Source organism: Lytechinus variegatus, chromosome 15, assembly GCF_018143015.1.
Source record: "Lytechinus variegatus isolate NC3 chromosome 15, Lvar_3.0, whole genome shotgun sequence".
Lineage (NCBI taxonomy): Eukaryota > Metazoa > Echinodermata > Echinoidea > Temnopleuroida > Toxopneustidae > Lytechinus > Lytechinus variegatus.
This window is the reverse complement of record NC_054754.1, coordinates 6,117,714-6,143,856: the sequence shown is the minus strand read 5'-3', so window position 1 is coordinate 6,143,856 and position 26,143 is coordinate 6,117,714. Positions and strand designations below refer to the sequence as shown.

Sequence of the window (26,143 nt, the reverse complement as noted above, 5' to 3'; positions counted from 1 at the left end):
CCAAATAATCCACTCATATTGCTATTTGTTTGGTCTTAAAGAGTAGTAACACCTTTTTAATTTTAAAATAACTAAGGTAAGAAGGACGACAAAAACATATTTTAAAAATTTGATATTTATCAAACAAATTTAAGAAGTACAATAAATGCTGCACTTTATTCAAAACCCATGCCATTTTCATTAAATTTTGCATTGTTGTACGGAAAGGTATACTTAAGAAGTGTGAACATTAATTATTAGGGGTTCATGTGTTTGTTTACAAACGATCATCACTTTTGTTGAAGTAAATAAACGCGTCAAAAAGCTTGTATCTACCCAAAGAAATATTCTACACCTCCGTCCCACTTGATAAAACCCGAGGCCATACTTCGCATCACTGCAAAGAAAAGTATTCCAAAGAGGTAGAGGCGTTTAAAAGGTTGGTCCATAGATTATTGCCAGCTATAATAGCTTGGTAAAATAACACATCAAGATTTCTGTGAGAGTGCAGATGACTAAAAAATTCAACTGATACATGTAGCTGATTACTCACCTGTCTGCTTATTGTGCCGTCAATACCCACGGCGTTAAATATGCGCAGATAGAGATGCGCAAAAACATAACTGAAGAACGTCCTTTATTAGCCGAACCTGAATTAAATTGCTTGAAAGGAGACGATAGAGGAACTGATCATCAGGACCGGGGACGTCCCAGATTGTAGGACAGCCCGCTTAATGGATAAAATGTGAAGTTCTAGTTTCATTTTTAAAAGATAAAGATAACAGGTTCGCTTGCTACAAAATATAATTTTTTGTAATTATGTTTGTGCCACTCATCTTTTTTTGCGCCACTGGCCCACTGTTTGAAAGTGAAATATATATACTTTGGATGATACCATTTTAATATCTGGTTTCCGTGATAATAATGAAAATTATAATAATTCTATTTTTACCCAGGGTAGCTACTTTAAGTATCAGCTGATTTTCAGGCAAGCCCTGCATTGTAACCATTCTTTTTTTTTCCAAAGTCGAGCGCCTGACAAAAAGGACCCATTCTGTTAACTCTTTGATATGACTGGACCGGGATGGAACCCACGACCGCCCTTTCATGTTGCCTTCGCTCTACCACCGAGGCACCATCATGTCCGGTTTTTGATCTGCATTCATCATGTTCATGTGACGCCAGTCACGCTAACGACATCGGGTTTTTTCAGTTGTGATGTTGCAAAGTGCGCGCGCAAAGCGAAATGGTCATGTCAATAAGGACGTTGATGATTTGTCATTTACAATTACTCAGTTGGTAATCGTATCCAAGTTGTTTGCCTTGGATGTCGGATGTTCTCGCAATTTCGAATACCTAATTTCTTCGGTGAACTATGATTTCTATTCTACTTGCTCTTCTCCTCACTGGCCCACCTCACAATCTCAATGAAATCCATTTGCGTCCCGCAATCGACATCGCTTTTGAGAAGGTGAACGATGGGGCGGCAGGAGGACTCTACCACAATTTTTCTATGTCTTACATCTTTCGTGAGACCGGCCCGGACTGCGGTCGGCCGGTCATGGAGGCTCCCGCAATCGCCGCCGAACTCTATCGCCGCTACCCCCTAGACGGCATCCTCGGATCCCCATGTAGCTACGAGACCGTGGGCATCGCCGATCTGGCCGCGTACTGGAACCTCCCCGTCGTGACCGGCGTCTCAACGTCGGCCGTCCTCGACGACAAGAATCGCTATCGAACCCTCACTCGGACTTCCTTCAAAACTGGAGTTCTCGCGAAAGCTGTTGTTGCATTTCTTGAGGAGTACGACTGGCGTCGATTCGCGTTAGTTTGGCAGTTCCCCGGCTTCTCATCCCTGTTTGCAACCGCTATGGAGGAACTGATGAAGACCGAAGACAATGTCACGATGCACGAATTTGATCTTAGAGATTACGAGTCGGTAAAAGATGCTCTGGACGCCGCCAAGGATGTGTCAAGAAGTAAGTTTTCATATCTATCGAATCTTTGATTTTCTGTTATTAGTAAATAAGTTAATATCTGACGGTTGTCATTATTAATTTGAAAGTTGGGAAGATGTAAATAGTGGTTTTGCAACTATGCATTTATTTCTTTTAGAACTTCATTCCTGCGATTGTCATTGCTAGAAGGTGTTTTTTTTCCAATCTGCACCCGTCATTGTTTGTTTTCGTAATGCAGGCTTGTGTACGTCTTCTTGATTACCAAGACAGCTCTTTCATTGTTGATCTCACTTTTTATTCTTGTTCCTCCAAATCACAAGATATAATGATATAATAATATAGGATTTGTATAGCGCACATATCCACCTTGCTAGGTGCTCAAGGCGCTCCTATATACATGTATTACCCCGGCTAAGCTAGTCTACCGATTCTGGTGCGCACAACTTTTTGAGGTCCTAAACATATTACTCATGAGGAGGGTACATATTTCACTACAAAGATTTATTTAAAATTTATTTTTATTCTGACCTGAATGCTTGATATTCTAAGCATTTTTGCTATCAATGATTAAGATGGGTATCTAAAAGAACAGTAGATGCGAGCTAAAAATTCTGATATTTCGATCTGAAAAAATGACATTTTAATGGACGTTTTTAATAAACAACAAGATCTACATTCAATAAAAGATTATTGCAAATGAAAGCAGGAGTTCTTTTTAGGTTTAACTGAAAACGGGACATTCTATTCACCTAGTTAATCATGAAAAGTATGGGTTTTTGCTTAAGAAATGATGCGAGCGCGAAGCGCGAGCTGAAAGTCTTAATATTCCAATCTGAAAAGCGGACATTTTGAGCACGATTTTTAATAAAGAACGAGTTGTGTATCTCAATCTCGCTGTGTAACATTTCAGTCTTGTTTTTTTTGCACATCCGGAATTATTGGGGGGCAAACGATAATGTTCCCCCAATATTTTCATTGGTGGGGCGATCGCCCCCCCCCCCCATGATCGACGCCTCTGCTTCAGCACCCCCGCCTCCCATGGCCATGGATCCAGAGTATTTAAAGTAACTGCTTGACTCTGTATACAGTAACTATAGCACTTAGGTCGGCTAGTGACCCTCTTCATCTCACATAATAGCAGGCGAATTAAAGAACTTTTTATTGTGTCAGCTTCAAAAATTAGACAGTCCACAACACTAGCAATTTTCAGAAAGGCATTAAAAACCATCTCTTTTGAAGTTGGCTGTTTTTACTTTATATAATTATATTCAATTTGTTGGAAGCGCTTTAGGCCTAATTGGGAAAGCACAGTGGAAGAAGAATCAGTAGGTTTAATAGTAGTTGGTGTATAGTAGAAATAGTAGTAGTAGTAGTAGTAGTAGTAGTAGTAGTAGTATAGTAGTAGTAGTAGTAGTAGTAGTAGTAGTAGTAGTTGTAGTAGTAGTAGTAGTAATAGTAGTAGTTGTAGTAGTAGCAATAGTAGTAATAGTAGTAGTAGCAGTAGCAGTAGTAGTAGTAGTAGTAGTAGTAGTAGTAGTAGTAGTAGTAGTAGTAGTAGTAGTAGTAGTAGTAGTGGTGCTGGTAGTAGTAGTGATAGTAGTAGAAGTAGTAGAGGTATAGTAGTAGCAATACTACTACAAATGATAATATTCTTGTTAATGATAACAATATCATTAGCATTTTCATTAGCATTACAAATAATACAGATCTCATTACTGTTGGCAAAAAGGAATAACAACAAAGGAAATATAACGAAAAATACTAAGAATAAGATCAACAATGGGGAAATCAGTATCATTTCGTTCAATGAACAGAGCTTGTGGTAGTTACAAAAACAAAGCAGTGAATCCAAATCATATCAGATTTCCTGAAGACAATATATATGTACCCACAAATAAAGGATTTCATACAAGAAAAAAATTTGACAAACCAAAAAAAAAGGTCTTCAAGTTCAATTAAAGGAGCGGGCCACGGATCAGTTTTAACTCGGGGGGGGGGGGGGGGGTGGCAGGGATACGTCCCTTGCATGGGTTGTGACGCGTCAGGGGGGCAGTCTGCCCCCTCTGCCCCCCCTTAGGTACGCTAGTGCACTGGCGGATCCAGGGGGGCACAGCCGGCCCTGGGCTTAATTGAGGCGCAATTACAATTTGTAATGTAAATATGCCATTCTCACACACAAGTCTCCCCCCCCCCCCCCCTCTTCAGCGCGAGGGCTTTTTTTTGCTTGCCATTTTTTTCTCGGGCCAATGTGCCCCCCCCCCCTTTGGAAAATCCTGGATCCGCCCCTTTATGTATCAATAGACACGTGTTATGTATGTGGCCGTCACTCCACGAGAAACGGGCACCGGCCGGCTAACCTGATCAATTTCAGTGTCAATATTGTCCGAGTGATGTTCTGTTTGAAGAGTTATATCATCATAGTTATTATTATGATTTACTTTCATGCTTCGCGCGCCTACAGGTGTTCAAGATCAAAATAAATAGCAGCATAAAGCAATGGGTTTATCCTACCGCCCTTTCACACGGTAAAAAAAATCGTAATTTGAATGATGATTCCAGTGAGAAATAAAGCTAATCACGTGTGAACCAAATTAGAACATAATTAGAATCACGAACACTAATTAGTCTGCAGGCACAGACCCTCATTGGAACTTTGATAAACAAGTGTGCCTCCACGCGAAGACTAGCACATACAAAACTGAGCAAAACGAGAGCCTTCAGTACACAAGGCATGAGTATAGGCTGCACATTCAGACCCTTATTTCGAGTGAAGGGTTTGCCAGCAGACTAAACGCTAATCACAGTCACGATTACAATAGCAATCATCGTTACAATGATGATTCAAGTTTCACATGTGAAAAGGCCCAAAGTGACGTCGGCTGGCGTAATATCATACACTCTTAAAACAAATCACCGCCATTTCACAAGGTAAAAAAAAATCGTATTTTGAATGATGATTCCAGTGAAAAATGAGGCTAATGACGAATATTTAGCACGTGTGAAACCAAACTAGAACATGATTAGAATAACGAACGCTAATCACAGTCACGATTACAATAGCAATCATCATTACATGCTGATTCAAGATTCACGTGTGAAAAGGCCCCAAGTGACGTCGGCTTGCGTAATATCATACACTCTTAAAACAAATCACCGTCATTTCACAAGGTAAAAAAAATCGTATTTTGAATGATTCCAGTGAAAAATAAGGCTAATGACGAATATTTAGCACGTGTGAAACCAAACTAGAACATGATTAGAAGAACGAACGCTAATCACAGTCACGATTACAATAGCAATCATCATTACATGCTGATTCAAGATTCACGTGTGAAAAGGTCCCAAGTGACGTCGGCTTGCGTAATATCATACACTCTTAAAACAAATCACCGTCATTTCACAAGGTAAAAAAAATCGTATTTTGAATGATTCCAGTGAAAGATGAGGCTAATGACGAATATTTAGCACGTGTGAGACCAAACTAGACAATCCCGACCTTTCGTTTGAGGACGCGAACGCTACTTTACAACGGTAGTTGATTTTGGAAGAGACTTTTTGGGCCCGTCGTAAAACTCTAGCCGGCAATGCAAATTGTGTGACATGAGATTTTTTTTTCGTTTCGCATCTGCGACGGAAACGTTCAATATGCGTTTCGTGTGCAAAATTCTGGTTGCTACTATGGTAACAGCGATATATCCGATCGAGGACGACTTTCCAAAGCCACATTTGACTCCTCCTAGAGCTCGAGAGGCCGCCCGGGGCCCACTTCCATTGATTAGTGGATACCAAGAGCAACCACGCGTAAAAGGGGACAGAGTGGGCAAGTACATTACTGTATAGACCTATGTAGCGTTATAAGGGTGTCAAAACGATGTTTAAAATGCTGAAAAAGGGATACTGACATATCCAATACTTGTAGGGTGTCACAATCCAAATACTAATTAAGAGATGCATTTTCATAATATGAAAAAGACTTACTTCCATTGTTTAGGGTGCTTTTCGAAACTCCATTGTCGCGCCTGGTATCCACTTATCAATGGAAGTGGTCCCCCCGGAATTTGAATCTAATCCCCATTTCTGGGGAAAGTAAAACATAATGCCCATTACATCGTGTGCTAGAGGCGTATCGTTTGTGTAGAAGGCCGCAGGCGTACACAATAGAACAAAGAAACCCGTTAGCTCAAACCATGGACCCTATAGGGTCCGTGCTTAAACGTATTGTACATGTATATGCTGTGTACAGAAATGGTTTTGGCTAGTGAGAGAGGTTGATCTGACCCATGAAATCAATTGCCAGTGATCCACCAATAATCCACATTAAATGCAATATCGATTCGATGGACTGTAATGATCTATATCTAAGCGTTCATTCAGTAAGTTTTTCCTCATTCAATATGTACTCGATCTGTTTGAAAAACCACTTTCTTATCCATGTCATAATCTATTTTAGGTCCTGCATTTCGAATATCTCCAGCCATCAGTCATAATATACATGTATGTATATAGTACGGGTGTCGCGGGAAAGGATTTTGCACACGAAAAGCAGATCTGTAGGGCCTGTAACCCCCCTGTAACACAAAGTTTAGCATTGATCGTACAGCAGTTTTCTACGTTTGATTCTATTGACTATAATGTACAATCAATCATAAAAATCAAGTGTATGATTAAGCGTTAACTTTTGTGTAAGGGGACCCCAATATTAGCGTCGGTGAAGATTGCGAAAAGTCCCAATTATTAGAATCACGAACGCTAATCCCGACAAAATGAAGGTTAGGCCTTTTTTGGTCGTGAAAATTTTGACAAGCAAAAAAAAAGGAATTCACAATAAAATTTGGTGAAGTTGGTTACATTTCTCCATTTTGTAGCACCTCCCAGAATTCCAGGGGTGCTGCCTATGGAGAATGATACACGCAGCACCTCCAAAGAAAATATTTAATTATTATCCTCACTATTTTCATCAATACTATCATCATCATTAGTATATAGTCAGGGGCGGATCCAGGAAATTAGAGGTTTTCAACCGAAAATTAAGAACATTTCTTCCACCAAAAAATGCGGCAAGCAAAAAAAAGGTCTTCAGTTTAAAATGGGGGGGGGGGGCATTTCTGCTTCCGCTCCCAAGGGCCATGATACAGTTCATTATAAATGGAAGAGTGATCTTGACATGTCCCTGAATGTAGGTTATAATTACTGGGTTGAGCTGTATGAGAAAGCACTCCGAATCATTGTTCAGCAACGGCGACTTTTATGAGGCGATTTCATTTTTAAACGGATTTTGATTCGAATAAATGATTAAAATCAAGCCCATTAGCTTTAAATAGATGGCTTCTTTAGAGATATTAGGTCTGGTTTTATAAAAGGCTGAAAAAACAAAGTACAGTGTAAAAAAGATGAATTGCAAGTACGGAATAGAGTAATGTCAGCCAGGAATGATAGTTTGGTTTGGTCTGGTTTCATTTACTGTATGAAAATCGAGACGATGTAGAGTGTATAAAAATAAAGAGTTGCAAAATGCAAAGTAGATTCATTTTTTTTAGTTGGCTTGATTTACTGTGTTTGGAAATATGAAAAGCTTGATTCCAAAAGGGGCTAAATCCACTTTTGACCAAAATTGATCTTTTGATATAAATATATGTATCTAGAAAGTTGGGATCAAATTCACCATATCTCATTTGAATTTTTTTTTTTAATTGGTAAAAATTTATTGCATATATGATTTTTATTCCAAAATAAATCCAAAATAGTTTTACTCCAAACGGTCTAAATCACTATAAGGTTATTTTAAATTGGTTAATTTTGCTACTTTACATAAAGTTATACATTCAGTTTTTACGTACATGTTGTGGATATAGGTTCAGTGCAAATTTTGATGGACATAACAGAATTTTATTATTTTTGATGAATATTTTTTTATTTAGCTCCTTTTTGAATTACATATCGAAAAGTCATCGTCCTTAAAAAGATGAAAAAAAAGTATATTTCTTTTGAATTTTCATTAGATAAACATCATTGGATAAAGATATAAAATGTGTATACTAACAATTTCTATTTTCGTGTTCGATTTCCAATATCAAGTATGTTTAAATTGGCAAAATTAACATTCTATTAATATTTTGTTTAAAAAATGAGCTATATCCATGAAAAATAAAGTTAAAAATGTATTTTTTAAAAAATATATGATGAACAAGATTTAACTTATCTAAGATGATAGCACTATTATATACCAAAATAAAACGACAGTAGATTATGGAAAGTGGTGAATTAGAAAATATATTGATTTATAGGAAAATACCCAAAGTGGATTTAGCTCTTTTTGTACAGTGTGTGCAAATGTGAGGAATTGCAAATGCGAAGTAGATTTTCTTGCTGAAAATACACAATATTACACAATATGTTCACAGTGTGTTTACATAGTTGAATATGTGAAAAATTATTCACACTTTAAAAATTATCAAATTCAGCAGTGTAAAGATTTTTCTTTCACACTGTGGACACCTCGACATTTGGGACCTTTCGCAATCATCACCGACGCTAATTTAGGGTCCCCTAACACAAATGTTAACGCTTAATCATACACTTGATTTTTAAGATTGATCGTACATTATAGTCAATAGAATTAAACGTAGAAAACTGTTCTACAATCAATGCTAAGCTTTGTGTTACCGGGGGATTACAGGCCCTACAGATCTGCCTTTCGTGTGCAAAATCCTTTCCCGCGACACCCGCACCGTATGTGCATGTATATTACGACTGATGGCTGGAGATATTCGAAATGCAGGACCTAAAATAAATTATGACATGGATAAGAAAGTGGTTTTTCAAAAAAATCGACTCCATATTTAGAGAGGAAAAACTTACTGAATGAAGGCTTAGATATAGATCATTACAGTCCATCGAATCGATATTGCATTTAATGTGGATTATTGGTGGATCACTGGCAATTGATTTCATGAGGTTAGATCAACCTCTCCAGCCGAACATTTCATTTCGCATGCGTTGATACACGTATGTACACAGCATGCAATACGTTTGACCAGGGACGTGTTGACCTCGCGGGTTTCTTTTGTTTCTTTTGTTTAACCCTTCTACACAAACGATATGTCTCTAGCACACGATGTAATGGGCATTATGTTTTATACTTTCCGCAGAAATGTGGATTAGATTCAAATTCCGGGGGACCACTTTCATTGATGAGTGGATACCAGGCACGACCATGGGGTTTCGAACAGTACCCCGCTAAACAAGGGAAGCAATTAATCATTTTTCAGATTATGAAAATGCATCTCTTAACAAGTGTGAAACCCTACAAGTATTGGATATGTATCATTTTTTCAGCATTTTAAACATCGTTTTGACACCTTTATAACGTTACATAGGTCTATACGTAATGTACTTGCCCACTCTGTCCCCTTTTACGCGTGCTCGCTCTTGGTGTCCACTAATCAATGGAAGTGGGCCCCCCGGGCGGCCTCTCGAGCTCTAGGAGGAGTCAAATGTTGATTTGGAAAGTCGTCCTCAATCGGATATATCGCTGTTACCATAGTAGCAACCAGAATTTTGCACACGAAACGCATATTGAACGTTTCTGTCGCAGATGCGAAACGAAAAAAAAATCTCATGTCACACAATTTGCATTGCCGGCCAGAGTTTTAAGACGGGCCCAAATGTCTCTTCCAAAGCCAACTACCGTTGTAAATTAGCGTCTGCGTCCTCAAACGAAAGGTCGGGATTGTGACTGTTCACAACTTGTTCATAATCATGGTAGACTATGGGTATATTGTTTTATTTGCACTGTTGAAATGCTCAAACTGAACATTGTGAAGGTGATTACACATCCCAGCCATTGCGTAATTTCCTTCAGCAAGAAACTGATCCTCAATGTGCTGCACTCAACCCAGGTGAGGTAAATGGGTACCGGTAGGAAGTAATTCCTTAAAAAGCTGTGTGCGCTATTAACACATAACTTATAGGAGCGCCTTGAGAACCTAACAAGGTGGATATGTGCTCAATATAAATACATGTACCTTATATTATTATTATTATTGTGTTACACACTGTGAATACACTGTGGCAGATACTGTGTTATATCCAGTTGGTTTGATTTAGTTTGGTTTTATTTACTGTGTAAGAACAATACAGTATGAAGTGAAAAGAAGAATTCCAAATTCGAATTCGTAACATCATATAGATACTGATGGAGAATGATAAATACGGATGGATAAATCTATACAGAGTTATTAATAATTTGTAACTCATAATGGATCTGCCATTCCTACGGGTACTATCAACAATATCAAGTCTTCAAAAAAAATTGGCTCTTCACCATCGCGGATTTAATGGATGAATTCTACTTCTGTTGAATATGACATTGTTAGGGCGTATTAGCAGAGTGGTACATGTATTGTTTATATGCCTACCTGATGAGTTTGGACCAGTGCATTCAAAACATGATTACGGAATGTACTTTGATGATTGTGGAATATGAATATATCAATAAATAAATAAATAAAACATCCATTCAATCCATCAAATAACGCTAATGGAAAGTGATCGCTCATAGGGGGCCGTTTCATAAAGCTGGTCGTAACTTTCGAGCGACTTTAGGATCGACTGGTGATCCTTTCTTCTGGTAAATGGTACACACCAAATCCGATTTAGGGCGTAAGAAAGGATACAAGTCGTTATTAAAGTCGCTCGTAACTTACGAATGATTTTATGAAACATTCATCAGGTATTTAAAAATATTGGGAGATTATATGGCTGCGCGACTATAATTCCAGTCGTTTTAGAGAGAATTCAAATAGTATGGCATTTAACTGCGATAAATCATCCCCCAATATGTTCAAGGCTACTCTTTTCACGATCAAAAGACTGGAAACAACTCTTAAGCATCTTACGTCAACAATTGTGAAGGATTTACGATGATATTCGCTTTATTTTAGATACTAATACGATGCTTTTGTAACAATAAATTATAACCTTGTGAAGGATTTATCTAAACTGACATATTTACAGGAAAATGGGTTCGTAATACCTTTAGTTTGACAGTTCCTGTTTGTTTTCTGTTCTACCTTGGGAGTGTTCTTGAAAAGAAAGTTTCAGGATCATAATAGATTTTGGGGAGTTATGTTCCACACTTCTTTCTCCGTTAGAATGAAAATAATCTTGATAAAATTGTATCTTCTTCGCGATATCATCATTAACTATGTTAAAGTATCAATACTACTGCTATTTGTCTGACTAACATATGCGTCATCTAAACTGTAAAAACGCTGTTTAAGTTTTAAGTTCGTTATTTAAGCCCGTCACTCTAACAACTTGTTAAAACAACTGTTTCAACTTTTAAAACAAGTTGTTTAAAAAGTTTAAACGATTAAAAAAGAATTAAACAACTTGTTGTTAGAGTGACATGCTTAAATAACGCGCTATTTTTTTTTACTTTGTAATATAAATGTATAATTGAATTAATATATGGTTGCGCTTTGCACGATGACCAATTTAAAATCGATGTATGTAGACGGTTTACAAGAGATGTATGAATAGATTTATAGATGATTTATATTTCTTGTAAATCCTGTAAGATATGCCTCAACCTCTCTATTTCTTGTTTCTAGTTTCAGTATTAGTAGTAGTAGTTTTAGTAGTAGTTTTAGTAGTAGTAATAGTAGTAGTAGTGGTAGTAATGGTAGTAGTAGTAGTAGTTTTAGTAGCAGTTTTAGTAGTAGTAATAGTAGTAGTAGTAGTAGTAGTTTTAGTATTAGTAGTAGTAGTTTTAAAAGTAGTTTTAGTAGTAGTAATAGTAGTAGTAGTAGTTTTAGTAGTAGTTTTAGTAGTAGTAGTAATAGTAGTATTAGTAGTAGTAGTAGTAGTAGTAGTAGTAGAAGTAGTAGTAGTAGTAGTAGTAGTTTTAGTAGTAGTTTTAGTAGAAGTAATAGTAGTAGTAGTTTTAGTAGTAGTAATAGTAGTAGTAGTAGTAATAGTAGTAGTAGTAGTAGTAATAGTAGTAGTAGGCTAGTAGTAGTTTTAGTAGTAGTTTTAGTAGTGGTTATAGTAGTAGTAGTAATAGTAGTTGTAGTAATAGTAGTAGTAGTAGTAGTTTTAGTAGTAGTAATAGTAGTAGTAGTGGTAGTAGTAGTAGTAGTAGTAGTAGTAGTAGTAGTAGTAGTAGTAGTAGTAGTAGTAGTAGTAGCTTTAGTAGTAGTTTTTGTAGTGGTAATAGTACTAGTAGTAGTAGAATAGAATAGAATAGAATAGAAATGGTTTATTTGAACAAAAGAAATCATTCGCGACCCAAAGGCCGAATTACAGATTTTCAGACAAATACAAAAATATACATGAAAATTACAACATAATGAGAAACGGGAATTAAAATCATAATTTGGGGGGAAAAATCACATGCCTGGGGTAAATACATACATACGTTATTGGCAAATCAGTCATCATTGTAATAAAATTATTTTGTAACCATTTACTATTTGATTCATTATCATAATTAATCTAAGATTTGATTATTGTTATTTTTATCATTATTATTAATATCATATTTAAATATCCTTTTATTATTCACATTATCATCATAAAAAATTGAGTATTGCACATAGAGAAACATTGACACTTTGTATTACACTCATAAAAAATAAATGAAAGATGTTCGTTCATAGTTTACCACTGGTTTATATTGTTACGATGTAGTAGTAGTTTTAGTAGTAGTAATAATAGTAGTAGTGGTAGTAATAGTAGTAGTAGTGGTAGTAATAGTAGTAGTAGTAGTAGTAGTAGTAGTAGTAGTAGTAGTGTGGTAGTAGCAGTTGTAGTAGTATGGTAGTAGTAGCAATACTACTACTAAAGATAATATTCTTGATAATAATAATGATAATAATATCATTAGTATTTTCCTTAGTCGTATGTTTTAATTATTTTCATGGTTACAAATAATACAGATCTCATTACTGTTGGCAAAAAGGAATAACGACAAAGAAAATATAACGAAAAATACTAAGAATAAAATCAACAATGGGGAAATCAGTATCATTTCGTTCAATGAACAGAGCTTGTGGTAGTTAAAAAAAACATGAAGCAGTGAATCCAAGTCATATCAGATTTCCTGAAGACAATTATGTACCCACAAATAAAGGATTTCATGCAAGAAAAAAATTGATAAGCAAAAAAAAAAGTCTTAAAGTTCAAAGGAGCGGGCCAGGGATCAGTTTTGACTCGTCAGGGGGGGGCAGGGATACGTCCCTTGCATGGGATGTGACTCGTCAGGGGGCAATCTGTCCCCTCTCCTCCCCCACCCCCACGCTAGTGCACTGGCGGATCCAGGGGGGCGCAGCCGGCCCTGGGCACAATTACAATTTGTAATGTAAATATGCCGTACTAACACAAGTCCCCCCCCCCTTTCAAAGCGAGGGCTTTTTTTTCTTGCCAATTTATTCTCGGGACAAGGTGCCCCCCCCCATTTGAAAATCCTGGATCCGCCCCTTTATGTATCAGTATACACGTGTTATGTATGTGGCCGTCACTCTCCGAGAAACGGGCCCCGGCCGGCTAACCTGATCAATTTCAGTGTCAATATTGTCCGAGTGATGTTCTGTTTGAAGAGTTATATCATCATAGTTATTATTATGATTTACTTTCATGCTTCACGCGCCTACAGGTGTTCAAGGTCAAAATAAATAGCAGCATAAGGCAGGGGGTTTATCATACCGCCCTTTTACAAGGTAAATAAAAAAATCGTAATTTGAATGATGATTCCAGAGAGAAATAAGGCTAATCACGTGTGAAACCAAACTAGAACATGATTAGAATCACGAACGCTAATCACAATCACGATTACATTAGCAATCATCGTTACAATGATGATTCAAGTTTCACATGTGAAAAGGCCCAAAGTGACGTCGGCTGGCGTAATATCATACACTCTTAAAACAAATCACCGCCATTTCACACGGTAAAAAATCGTCATTTGAATGATGATTCCAGTGAAAGATAAGGCTAATGACGAATATTTAGCACGTGTGAAACCAAACTAGAACATGATTAGAATCACGAACGCTAATCACATTGCAATAGCAATCATCATTACAATGATGATTCAAGATTCACGTGTGGAAAGGCCACAATGGCGTCGGCTGGCGTAATATCATACACTCTTAAAAAAATCACCGCCATTTCACAAGGTAAAAAAAAATCGTCATTTGAATGATGATTCCAGTGAAAGATAAGGCTAATGACGAATATTTAGCACGTGTGAAACCAAACTAGAACATGATTAGAATAACGAACGCTAATCACAGTCACGATTACAATAGCAATCATCATTACATGCTGATTCAAGATTCACGTGTGAAAAGGCCCAAAGTGATGTCGGCTGGCGTAATATCATACACTCTTAAAACAAATCACCGCCATTTCACAAGGTAAAAAAAATCGTATTTTGAATGATTCCAGTGAAAGATGAGGCTAATGACGAATATTTAGCACGTGTGAGACCAAACTAGACATTATTAGAATCACGATCGCTAATCCCGACAAAATGAAGGTTAGGCCTTTTTTGGTCGTGAAAATTTTGACAAGCAAAAAAAAAAAGGAATTTACAATAAAATTTGGTGAAGTTGGTTACATTTCTCCATTTTGTAGCACCTCCCAGAATTCCAGGGGTGCTGCCTATGGAGAATGATACACGCAGCACCTCCAAAGAAAATATTTAATTATTATCCTCACTATTTTCATCAATACTATCATCATCATTAGTATATAGTCAGGGGCGGATCCAGGAAATTAGAAGTTTTCAACCGAAAATTAAGAACATTTCTTCCACGAAAAAATGCGGCAAGCAAAAAAAAAGGTCTTCAGTTTAAAATGGGGGGGGGGGGCATTTCTGCTTCCGCTCCCAATGGCCATGATACAGTTCATTATAAATGGAAGAGTGATCTTGACATGTCCTTGAATGTAGGTTATAATTACTGGGTTGAGCTGTATGAGAAAGCACTCCGAATCATTGTTCAGCAACGGCGACTTTTATGAGGCGATTTCATTTTTAAACGGATTTTGATTCGAATAAATGATTAAAATCAAGCCCATTAGCTTTAAATAGATGGCTTCTTTAGAGATATTAGGTCTGGTTTTATAAAAGGCTGAAAAAACAAAGTACAGTGTAAAAAAGATGAATTGCAAGTACGGAATAGAGTAATGTCAGCCAGGAATGATAGTTTGGTTTGGTCTGGTTTCATTTACTGTATGAAAATCGAGACGATGTAGAGTGTATAAAAATAAAGAGTTGCAAAATGCAAAGTAGATTCATTTTTTTTAGTTGGCTTGATTTACTGTGTTTGGAAATATGAAAAGCTTGATTCCAAAAGGGGCTAAATCCACTTTTAACCAAAATTAATCTTTTGATAGAAATATATGTATCTAAAAAGTGAGGATCAAATTCACCATATCGCATTTGAATTTTTTTTTTTTTAATTGGTAAAAATTGATTGCATATATGATTTTTATTCCAAAATAAATCCAAAACAGTTTTACTCCAAACGGTCTAAATCACTATAAGGTTATTTTAAATTGGTTAATTTTGCTACTTTACATAAAGTTATACATTCAGTTTTACGTACATGTTGTGGATCTAGGTTCAGTGCAAATTTTGATGGACATAACAGAATTTTATTATTTTTGATGAATATTTTTTTATTTAGCTCCTTTTTGAATTACATATCGAAAAGTCACCGTCCTTAAAAAGATGAAAAAAACGTATATTTCTTTTTAATTTTCATTAGATAAACATCATTGGATAAAGATGTAAAATGTTTATACTAACAATTTTTGTTTTCGTGTTCGATTTCCAATATCAAGTATGTTTAAATTGGCAAAATTAACATTCTATTAATATTTTGTTTAAAAAAGGAGCTATATCCATGAAAAATAAAGTTAAAAATGTATTTTTAAAAAATATATGATGAACAAGATTTAACTAATCTAAGATGATAGCACTATTATATACCAAAATAAAACAACAGTAGATTATGGAAAGTGGTGAATTAGAAAATATATTGATTTATAGGAAAATACCCAAAGTGGATTTAGCTCTTTTTGGAATAAAAATCTTTATAGGTACAGTATGTGCGCAAATGTGAGGAATTGCAAATGCGAAGTAGATTTTCTTGCTGAAAATACACAATATGTTCACAGTGTGTTTAAATAGTTGACTATGTGAAAAATTATTCACACTTTAAAAATTCTCAAATTCAGCAGTGTAAAGATTTTTCTTCCACACTGTGGACACCTCGACATTGTGACTGTTCACAACTTGTTCATAATCATGGTCGACTATGGGTATATTATTTTATTTGCACTGTTGAAATGCTCAAATTGAACATTGTGAAGGTGATTACACATCCCAGCCATGGCGTAATTTCCTTCAGCAAGAAACTGATCCTCAATGTGCTGCACTCAACCCAGGTGAGGTAAATGGGTACCGGTAGGAAGTAATTCCTTAAAAAGCTGTGTGCGCTATTAACACATAACTTATAGGAGCGCCTTGAGCACCTAACAAAGTGGATATGTGCTCGATATAAATACATGTAACTTATATTATTGTTGTTATTGTGTTACACACTGTGAATACACTGTGGCAGATACTGTGGGTCACTGTGTTATGTCAAATTGTTCTTAGTTTGGTTTTATTTACTGTATAAGGACAATACAATATAAGGTGAAAAGAAGACGAATTCCAAATTCGAATTCTTAGCATCATATAGATACTGATGGAGAATGATAAATACGGATGGATAAATCTATTCAGAGTTATTAATAATTAATTTTGTAACTCATAATGGCTCTGCCATTTCTACAGGTACTATCGACAATATCAAGTCTTCACAAAAAACTGCTCTCCGCCATCGCGGATTTAATGGATGAATTCGATCTAGTTCTGTTGAATATGACATTGTTAGTGTGTATTAGCAGAGTGGTACATGTATTGTTTGTAGGCCTACCTGATGAATTTGGACCAGTGCATTCAAAACATGATTACGAAATGTACTTTGATGATTGTGGAATATGAATATATCAATTAATAAATAAATAAAACATCCATTCAATCCATCAAATAACGCTAATGGAAAGTGATCGCTCATAGGGGTCCGTTTCATAAAGCTGGTCGTAACTTTCGAGCGACTTTAGGATCGACTGGTGATCCTTTCTTCTGGTAAATGGTACACACCAAATCCGATTTAGGGCGTAAGAAAGGATACAAGTCGTTATTAAAGTCGCTCTTAACTTACGAATGATTTTATGAAACATTCATCAGGTATCTGAAAATATTGGGAGATAATAGGGCTGCACGACTATAATTCCAGTCGTTTAAAAGAGAGAATTCAAATAGTATGGCATTTAACTTCGATAAATCATCCCCCCATTATGTTCAAGGCTACTCTTTTCACGATCAAAAGATATTCGCTTTATTTTAGATACTGATACGATGCTTTTGTAACAATAAATTATAACCTTGTGAAGGATTTATCTAAATTGACATATTTACAGGAAAATGGGTTCGTAATACCATGGACCTACTTGGTAATACCTTTAGTTTGACAGTTTTTTGTTTTTTCTGTTCTACATTGAGAGTGTTCTTGAAAAGCAAGTTTCAGGATCATTTTAGAGGATATGTTTAAGGGACTTTATTTTCACACTTCTTTCCACGTTAGAATGAAAATAATCTTGATAAAGTTGTATCTTTTTCGCGATATCTCCATTGATGGATATGATAAAGTATCATATTTTACTATTGTTATTTGTCTGACTAACATCCTATGCGTCGTCTACATGTAAAAACGCTGTTTAAGTTTTAAGTTCGTTGTTCAAGCCCGTCACTCTAACAACTATTGTTTAAGCAACTGTTTCAACTTTTTAAACAAGTTGTTTAAAAAGTTTAAACCATTACAAAATGATTAAATAACTTGTTGTTAGAGTGACATTCTTAAACAACGTGCTACATATCAATTTGTTTGCGCTCCTTTTTTGCAGTGCGTAGCGTGTTAAATTATTTCCCTATGGAGAATAATAGAAAATACGCCGTTTTTGAGGGATTTGCTAAGATTTCTTCCAAACGCGTCAACAAGGTGATCTATCAAAACAGAATAGAATAGAGCAGATTCTCACCTTGAACATGATATGATTTTCATTTAATTTTAGTCAAATTAAGTTCTGTCACTTTTGAGGTTTTTGGAACCTTTCTTGATGATTTTGGAAATCCATTTGTACATGAGCCAATGGGCAAGTGCGGGAAACGAAACGTTTGGTGCGACTTCACATTGTTGTAAAAAAATATATACGTCACAATAGACCCTATCAAAAAAGACATTTTGCAGAAAATGCTGTAGATTGCGAATACCTAAGAATGATTTTGATTGGATAAAAAAAACCTCTGTCACTTTTCACATTTGCAAAAGCTTTTGCAGTAATTGGTCACTAGTTTGGCGGGTTCAGCCGATGGCATTGTGTGTACACAGTACACACGCATAGCTAGGCAACGCAGCGCGTGAAGAATTTTGCACGTTTTCATTTATTCGTACAGCGACGACTTGAGTGTATGTTGGATAGGACCGTACCATTTTTGACCGGGGGGTGTGCCAATGAATGCAAGTGATCAAGAAGAGTTACAAAACTGAAGGGAGTGAGAAAACAAGGAAAGTGAGAGGGAAATTTATGAAAACAAGTAATGCGAGGAAAAATGACAAGAAAAGGAGAGAAAGGAGAAGAAGTGAAAACACGCAGCTGAGTGCGCTCACGATATGTAAGTTGAACACCCCTGCACCGCAATGTAGCAGCCCGCCACTATACACGTAGACTGCCTGCACGATGCGAAGACAGCGGCGCGTATTAGTGACTGTGCGTTAAACGTCCCATTTCTATGCCTTATAAAAGGAGCGTTTTTTGTACACAACAAATTGATATGTTTTTTTACTGTGTAATATAAATGTATAATTGAATTATTATACGCTTCCGCTTTGCACGTTGACCAATTTAAAATCGATGTATGTAGACGGTTTACAAAAGATGTATGAATAGATTCATAGATGATTCATATTTCTTGTAAATCCTGTAAGATATGCCTCAACCTCTTGTTGTTAAACCTTTTTTCTCTTCAAATTTTCTGAAGACGAAATTACCTAAGATTTTGGGAGAAACCCCCTTTTTTTGCTTGTCAAATTTTCCTCGGGAAAATGTCACTCCCCTTTTGAAAATTTTGATTGAAGCATTTTTATAGTTATCCTGAACTTCTTGTACGATTATTTTAGATGTTTACATGACAAAGAAATGCTGTTTCTTCCCACGCCGAATTGTAGACCAGCCCAGCCGTGGCCTTAAATCAGAAGTTTACTCTCAAGAAAAGTTTGTTGTAAACATAGCAAAACAAAATAATATAAAAATATTGGTGAAGGTTTGAGGAAAATCTTTTTGTCTACTGTTTTGATAGTACAACTCATCGTGGCCAACGGTGAATCAGTATCGAATATTGTGAACAAAAGCGGCCCCAGTACACTTCCTTGAGTCATTTTACTTGTCGCTTCACAAGGGGCGGATCCAGGATTTACCAGGTGGGGGTATTTTGTACAGGAAAATATGACAAGCAAAAAAAAAGGTCTTCACTACCAAATCGATGTAATTTTCTTCCAGGAAAAACTTGACAAGCAAAAAAAAGGGTCCTCACTTGCCTATGCATGACATATTACAATAAAAATATTTTGGATGGCTCTTAAAATGAGGTCCGCGGTTCTCATGCAATATCATTTCACGCTGATGGATTTTCACTTTCATTGTAACTCTCCGGACTTGGCAATTCCCACGTCAATTATTGTTATCTGACGAAAATATCTATTAATTCCATAAAATGTATTTTGTCCGTGAGGATGAATTAAAGGTCAAGTCCACCTTAGAAAAATGTTGATTGGAATCAATAGAGAAAAATCAGACAAGCACAATGCTGAAAATTTCATCAAAATCGGATGTAAAATAAGAAAGTAATGACATTTCAAAGTTTCGCTTATTTGTAACAAAATAGTTATATGAACGAGCCAGTTACATCCAAATGAAAGAGTCGATGATGTTACTCACTCACTATTTCTTTTGTTTTTTATTGTTGGAATTATACAATATTTCAATTTTTACGAATTTGACGATTAGGACCTCCTTGCCTGAAGCACAAAATGTTAAAATAATGGAATTCAACGTGTTCAGGAGGAATGAATCTTCATTTCACATGACAATGATGAGAAAATAAAAATATTTCATATTTCATATAATAAAATACAAAAGAAATAGTGAGTGAGTGAATGAGTGAGTGATGTCAGCAGTTCCTCATTTGTATACCGACCGAGATGTGCATATAACTGTTTTGTGAAATGAAGCGAAACTTTAAAATGCCATGACTTTCTTATTTTACATCCGATTTTGATGACATTTTCACTGTTATGCTTGTTGTATTTTTCTCTTTTTATTCAAATCAAGTTTTTGTTGGGGCGGACTTGTTCTTTTAAGTTCCACCACTTTCTCCTTTCCGTTACTGCAGTCATCATCGTATCGGGACCCGGTGAACTGGTTCGAGAGGCCATGCTGCACGCGTTCGATATGGGACTGGTCGATGGTGAATATGCCTTCGTCAGTATCGAACCATTCAGTAATACTCTGGTGTTTGGAGATGACAACTGGAAACAAGTAAGATAAATAATGATAAGAAATATAAATAAGGTGCTGCACTCAACCCAGGTGAGGTAAATGGGTACCGGTAGGAAGTAATTCCTTAAAAAGCTGTGTGCGCTATGAACGCCTAGCTTAGCCGGGTAATATAGGGGCGCCTTGAGCACCTAACAAGATAGATATGTGCGCAATATAAATAACCTATATTATTATTATTATTATTATTATCATTATTATTATTATTATCATATAATAATGATATGTTCATTTATATAGCGCAGTTACTATGTGCATATTCTCAACTGCGCTTTGATACTTGGTATCATATTACTCCGGCTGTACCTGAGCCGCCATATTAATAGGCGCTCAAACGTTCAAAGAAAAATTCTACCGGGTACCTATTCACATCACCTGGGTCGAGTGCAGCACAAGTTTGTTGTTAAAATAGCAAGAAAAAGAAATATTGATGAAGGTTTGAGGAAAATCTATTGAAGATTGAGAAAGTTATTTGTCTACTGTTTTGATAGATGTGATAAATACAACTGATAAATGAGTGTTGATAAAGTTTCCGGATGCTTAACTGCTATAATTCGTAATAATACTACTAACTACTCCTAATTTTTGTGGTAAACATATGGGTATTCGAACCAGTATCGAGTGCACTATGAATATTCTGATGATTACTTTACCGAACCTCTGTGAAAAATGGTGAATTTAGATTGACTAGCTGTTTATCATCATCTGCATCATCATCGTCGTCGTCATCATCATCATCATCACATCATCATCATCATAATTATCATACTCATAATCATTACCATTATAATCATCATCATTACATTATCATCACCATCATCACATCATCATCATCATCATCAAGGTCATCATCATCAACAACAAGATCATCATCACCATTATCACATCATCATCATCATCATCAGCACATCATCAGCAGCAGCACCATCATCATACCCCCACCACCATCACCATCATCTCCATCATTGCTATAATCACTGCATCATCACAATTCATGACAATTACAACCATCATCATACCAATACTTTTTTCCCCTTCTTAATAGAAGTTGTGTGGGTAATCCCCAATTAGCCGTATTCATCTTCTTCTGCATCACCGTCATCGTTATAGTAGTAGTAGTGGTATTAGTAACAATAGTAGTAGTGGTAGTAGTATTAGTAGTAGTGGTAGTAGTAGTAGTAGTAGTAATAGTAGTAGTAGTAGTAGTAGTAGTAGTAGTAGTAGTAGTAGTAGTAGTAGTAGTAGTGGTGGTGGTAGTGGTAGTAGTAGTAGTAGTAGTAGTAGTAGTAGTAGAAGTAGTAGTAGTAGTAGTAGTAGTAGTAGTAGTAGTAGTAGTAGTAGTAGTAGTAGTAGTAGTAGTAGTAGTAGTAGTAGTAGTGGTGGTGGTGGTAGTAGTAGTAGTAGTAGTAGTAGTAGTAGTAGTAGTAGAAATATAAATAGTAGTAGTAGTAGTAGTAGTAGTAGTAGTAGTAGTAGTAGTAGTAGTAGTAGTAGTAGTAGTAGTAGTAGTGGTGGTGGTAGTAGTAGTAGTAGTAGTAGTAGTAGTAGTAGTAGTAGTAGTAGTAGTAGTAGTAGTAGTAGTAGTAGTAGTAGTAGTAGTAGTAGTAGTAGTAGTAGAAGTATAAATAGTAGTAGTAGTAGTAGTAGTAGTAGTAGTAGTAGTGGTGGTGGTAGTAGTAGTAGTAGTAGTGGTAGTAGAAGTAGTAGTAGTAGTAGTAGTAGTAGTAGTAGTAGTAGTAGTAGTAGTAGTAGTAGTAGTAGTAGTAGTAGTAGTAGTAGTAGTAGTAGTAGTAGTAGTAGTAGTAGTAGTGGTGGTGGTGGTAGTAGTAGTAGTAGTAGTAGTAGTAGTAGAAATAGAAATAGTAGTAGTAGTAGTAGTAGTAGTAGTAGTAGTAGTAGTAGTAGTAGTAGTAGTAGTAGTAGTAGTAGTAGTAGTAGTAGTAGTGGTGGTGGTAGTAGTAGTAGTAGTAGTAGTAGTAGTAGTAGTAGTAGTAGTAGTAGTAGTAGTAGTAGTAGTAGTAGTAGTAGTAGTAGTAGTAGTAGTAGTAGTAGAAGTAGTAGTAGTAGTAGTAGTAGTAGTAGTAGTAGTAGTAGTAGTAGTAGTAGTAGTAGTAGTAGTAGTAGTAGCAGTAGTTTTAGTTAAGACATACACAGACCGCCTCCAAAAACTACAAAACAGGGCAGGTCGTATTATACTTCAGATTAAACCCGAATCGCATATATCTATTTTGGAAATGCACAATACACTAAATTGGCAATTGTTTGACAAAAGAAGAAGCGGCCATTCCCTTATTCTCATGTATAAGATCATGAATAATCTATCTCAAAAATATCTAAAAAAAGGAATTTGAGTTAGTATCACATACGTATCCCTCCCATTTCGGAACCAAAATTAAATTACCCAAAGCAAGAACAAATTACCTCAAAAGATCCTTCAAGTATAAAAGCGCCATGGCTTATAATTCCCTTCCTCCTCACATTAAATCATCCCCTAGTATTAATATTTTCAAATCTTAGATTATTGATCTGTAGCCACATGGACTCCGATATACCCCCCCCCTCCCCCATTCCCTATTAGGTTTGCACCCCTTGGTTTCTTGTTTGTTTGTTGTTGTTTTTTGCGGTGTTTTATCTAAGTATGTTTACAGTTAATATTTGTATTTTCAACCATTTATGTTCGTCACTATTTCATTTATCTTCTGTACATCTCTTATCTTAATCTGGTTATACTGTGTCTAACTTTATTATGTAAATGTGAAATGTTTTGGACCCCACGGAAGACCAGCGTGACTGTGCCAGTCACGCTGAATGTGGGCTGTCCACCGTATTTTATTGTGTATAATTGTGCTTTTAATACGGAAATAAATACTACTACTACTAGTGGTGGTGGTAGAAGTAGTAGTAGTAGCATAGTAGTAGCATAGTAGTAGTAGTAGTAGTAGTAGTAGTAGTAGTAGTAGTAGTAGTAGTAGTAGTAGTAGTAGTAGTAGAAGTAGTAGTAGTAGTAGTAGTAGTAGTAGTAGTAGTAGTAGTAGTAGTAGTAGTAGTAGTAGTAGTAGTAGTAGAAATATAAATAGTAGTAGTAGTAGTAGTAGTAGTAGTAGTAGTAGTAGTAGTAGTAGTAGTAGTAGTAGTAGTAGTAGTAGTAGTAGTGGTGGTGGTAGTAGTAGTAGTAGTAGTAGTAGTAGTAGTAGTAGTAGTAGTAGTAGTAGTAGTAGTAGTAGTAGTAGTAGTAGTAGTAATAGAATTAGTAGTAGTAGTAGTAGTAGTAGTAGTAGTAGTAGTAGTAGTAGTAGTAGTAGTAGTAGTAGTAGTAGCAGTAGTTTTAGTTAAGACATAGTACACAGACCGCCTCCAAAAACTACAAAACAGAGCAGGTCGTATTATACTTCAGATTAAACCCGAATCGCATATATCTATTTTGGAAATGCACAATACACTAAATTGGCGATTGTTTGACAAAAGAAGAAGCGGCCATTCCCTTATTCTCATATATAAGATCATGAATAATCTATCTCTAAAATATCTAAAAAATGAATTTTAGTTAGTATCACATACGTATCCCTCCCGTTTCGGAACCAAAATTAAATTACCCAAAGCAAGAACAAATTATCATTCAAGTATAAAAGCGCCATGGCTTATAATTCCCTTTCTCCTTACATTAAATCATCCCCTAGTATTAATATTTTCAAATCTTAGATTATTGATCTGTAGCCACATGGACTCCGATATACCCCCCCCCTCCCCCATTCCCTATTAGGTTTGCACCCCTTGGTTTCTTGTTTGTTTGTTGTTGTTTTTTGCGGTGTTTTATCTAAGTATGTTTACAGTTAATATTTGTATTTTCAACCATTTATGTTCGTCACTATTTCATTTATCTTCTGTACATCTCTTATCTTAATCTGGTTATACTGTGTCTAACTTTATTATGTAAATGTGAAATGTTTTGGACCCCACGGAAGACCAGCGTGACTGTGCCAGTCACGCTGAATGTGGGCTGTCCACCGTATTTTATTGTGTATAATTGTGCTTTTAATACGGAAATAAATACTACTACTACTAGTGGTGGTGGTAGAAGTAGTAGTAGTAGCATAGTAGTAGCATAGTAGTAGTAGTAGTAGTAGTAGTAGTAGTAGTAGTAGTAGTAGTAGTAGTAGTAGTAGTAGTAGTAGTAGTAGTAGTAGAAGTAGAAGTAGTAGTAGTAGTAGTAGTAGTAGTAGTAGTAGTAGTAGTAGTAGTAGTAGTAGCAATAGTGGTGGTGGTGTTTGCAGTAGTAGTAGTAGTAGAAGTAGTAGTAGTAGTAGTAGTAGTAGTAGAAGTAGTAGTAGTAGCAGCAGTAGTAGTAGTAGTAGTAGTAGTAGTAGTAGTAGTAGTAGTATACCAGTATTATAATAATAAGAAATAATACTAGTAGTCGACCTAAGGCTATAGAGATGATAGTAGCAATTATGTAGAAGTGATGTATTTTCCCCCTTATTACGTCATATTATTTTTTTTAAGAACGACGGTCGGGATGATGACGCCAAGAAGGCCTACGAAGCCCTCCTCACCGTTCGTCTCTATGAGCCGCAGACTGACGAGTACAGAGCATTTCAGACGGAGCTGGAACGCCGTGAGTTACGGGACTACAACTGGACCAGACCCGACCCAGAGCATGTGAGGGTTTATTAAAGGTCAAGTCCACCTCAGAAAAATGTTGATTTGAATCAATAGAGAAAAATCAGACAAGCACAATGCTAAAAATTTCATCAAAATCGGATGTAAAATAAGAAAGTTATGACATTTCAAAGTTTCGCTTATTTTCAACAAAATAGTTATATGAACGAGCCAGTTACATCCAAATTAGAGAGTCGATGATGTCACTCACTCACTATTTCTTTTGTTTTTTATTGTTTGAATTATACAATATTTCAATTTTACGAATTTGATGATTAGGACCTCCTTGCCTGAAGCACAAAATGTTGAAATAATGGAATTCCACGTGTTCAGGGAGGAATGAAACTTCATTTCACATGACAATGATAAGAAAATAAAAATATTTCATATAATAAAATACAAAAGAAATAGTGAGTGAGTGATGTCATCAACTCTCTCATTAGGATGTAACTGGCTCGTTCATATAACTATTTTGTTGAAAATAAGCTAAACTTTAAAATGCCATAACTTTCTTATTTTACATCCGATTTTGATGAAATTTTCAGTGTTATGCTTGTTGAATTTTTCTCTTTTTATTCAAATCAAGTTTTTGTTGGGGTGGACTTGTCCTTTAAGGTGGATTAAGGAACAAGGATTTCACACATGACGGGCTATATTTATGTGAAAATCTCTCTTTCTAAAAAAACACACAAAAATAGCCCCCACCCCCGGGAAAAATACTTCTTATTCCAAAAGGACACAGTTGCTACAAATATTTTTTTATATATATTTAAAAAAAATCACCAAGGAGGGAAAGGCTACCGAGGTACCTAGCATGG

At 36.0% G+C, this 26,143-nt stretch overlaps 1 protein-coding gene across 1 annotated transcript in view; it reads left to right on the top strand.

Annotated features, from left to right (window-relative positions):
* Window positions 1-1,354: 1,354 nt before the first annotated feature.
* LOC121428988 (atrial natriuretic peptide receptor 1-like) overlaps window positions 1,355-26,143 on the top strand; it is a 54,565-nt gene continuing 29,776 nt past the window's right edge. Inside the window, exons 1-3 of the mRNA XM_041625885.1 lie at window positions 1,355-1,958; window positions 20,506-20,651; window positions 25,170-25,325. Coding sequence (XP_041481819.1) covers window positions 1,355-1,958; window positions 20,506-20,651; window positions 25,170-25,325 — 906 coding nt within the window. The remainder of the gene's footprint in view (window positions 1,959-20,505; window positions 20,652-25,169; window positions 25,326-26,143) is intronic.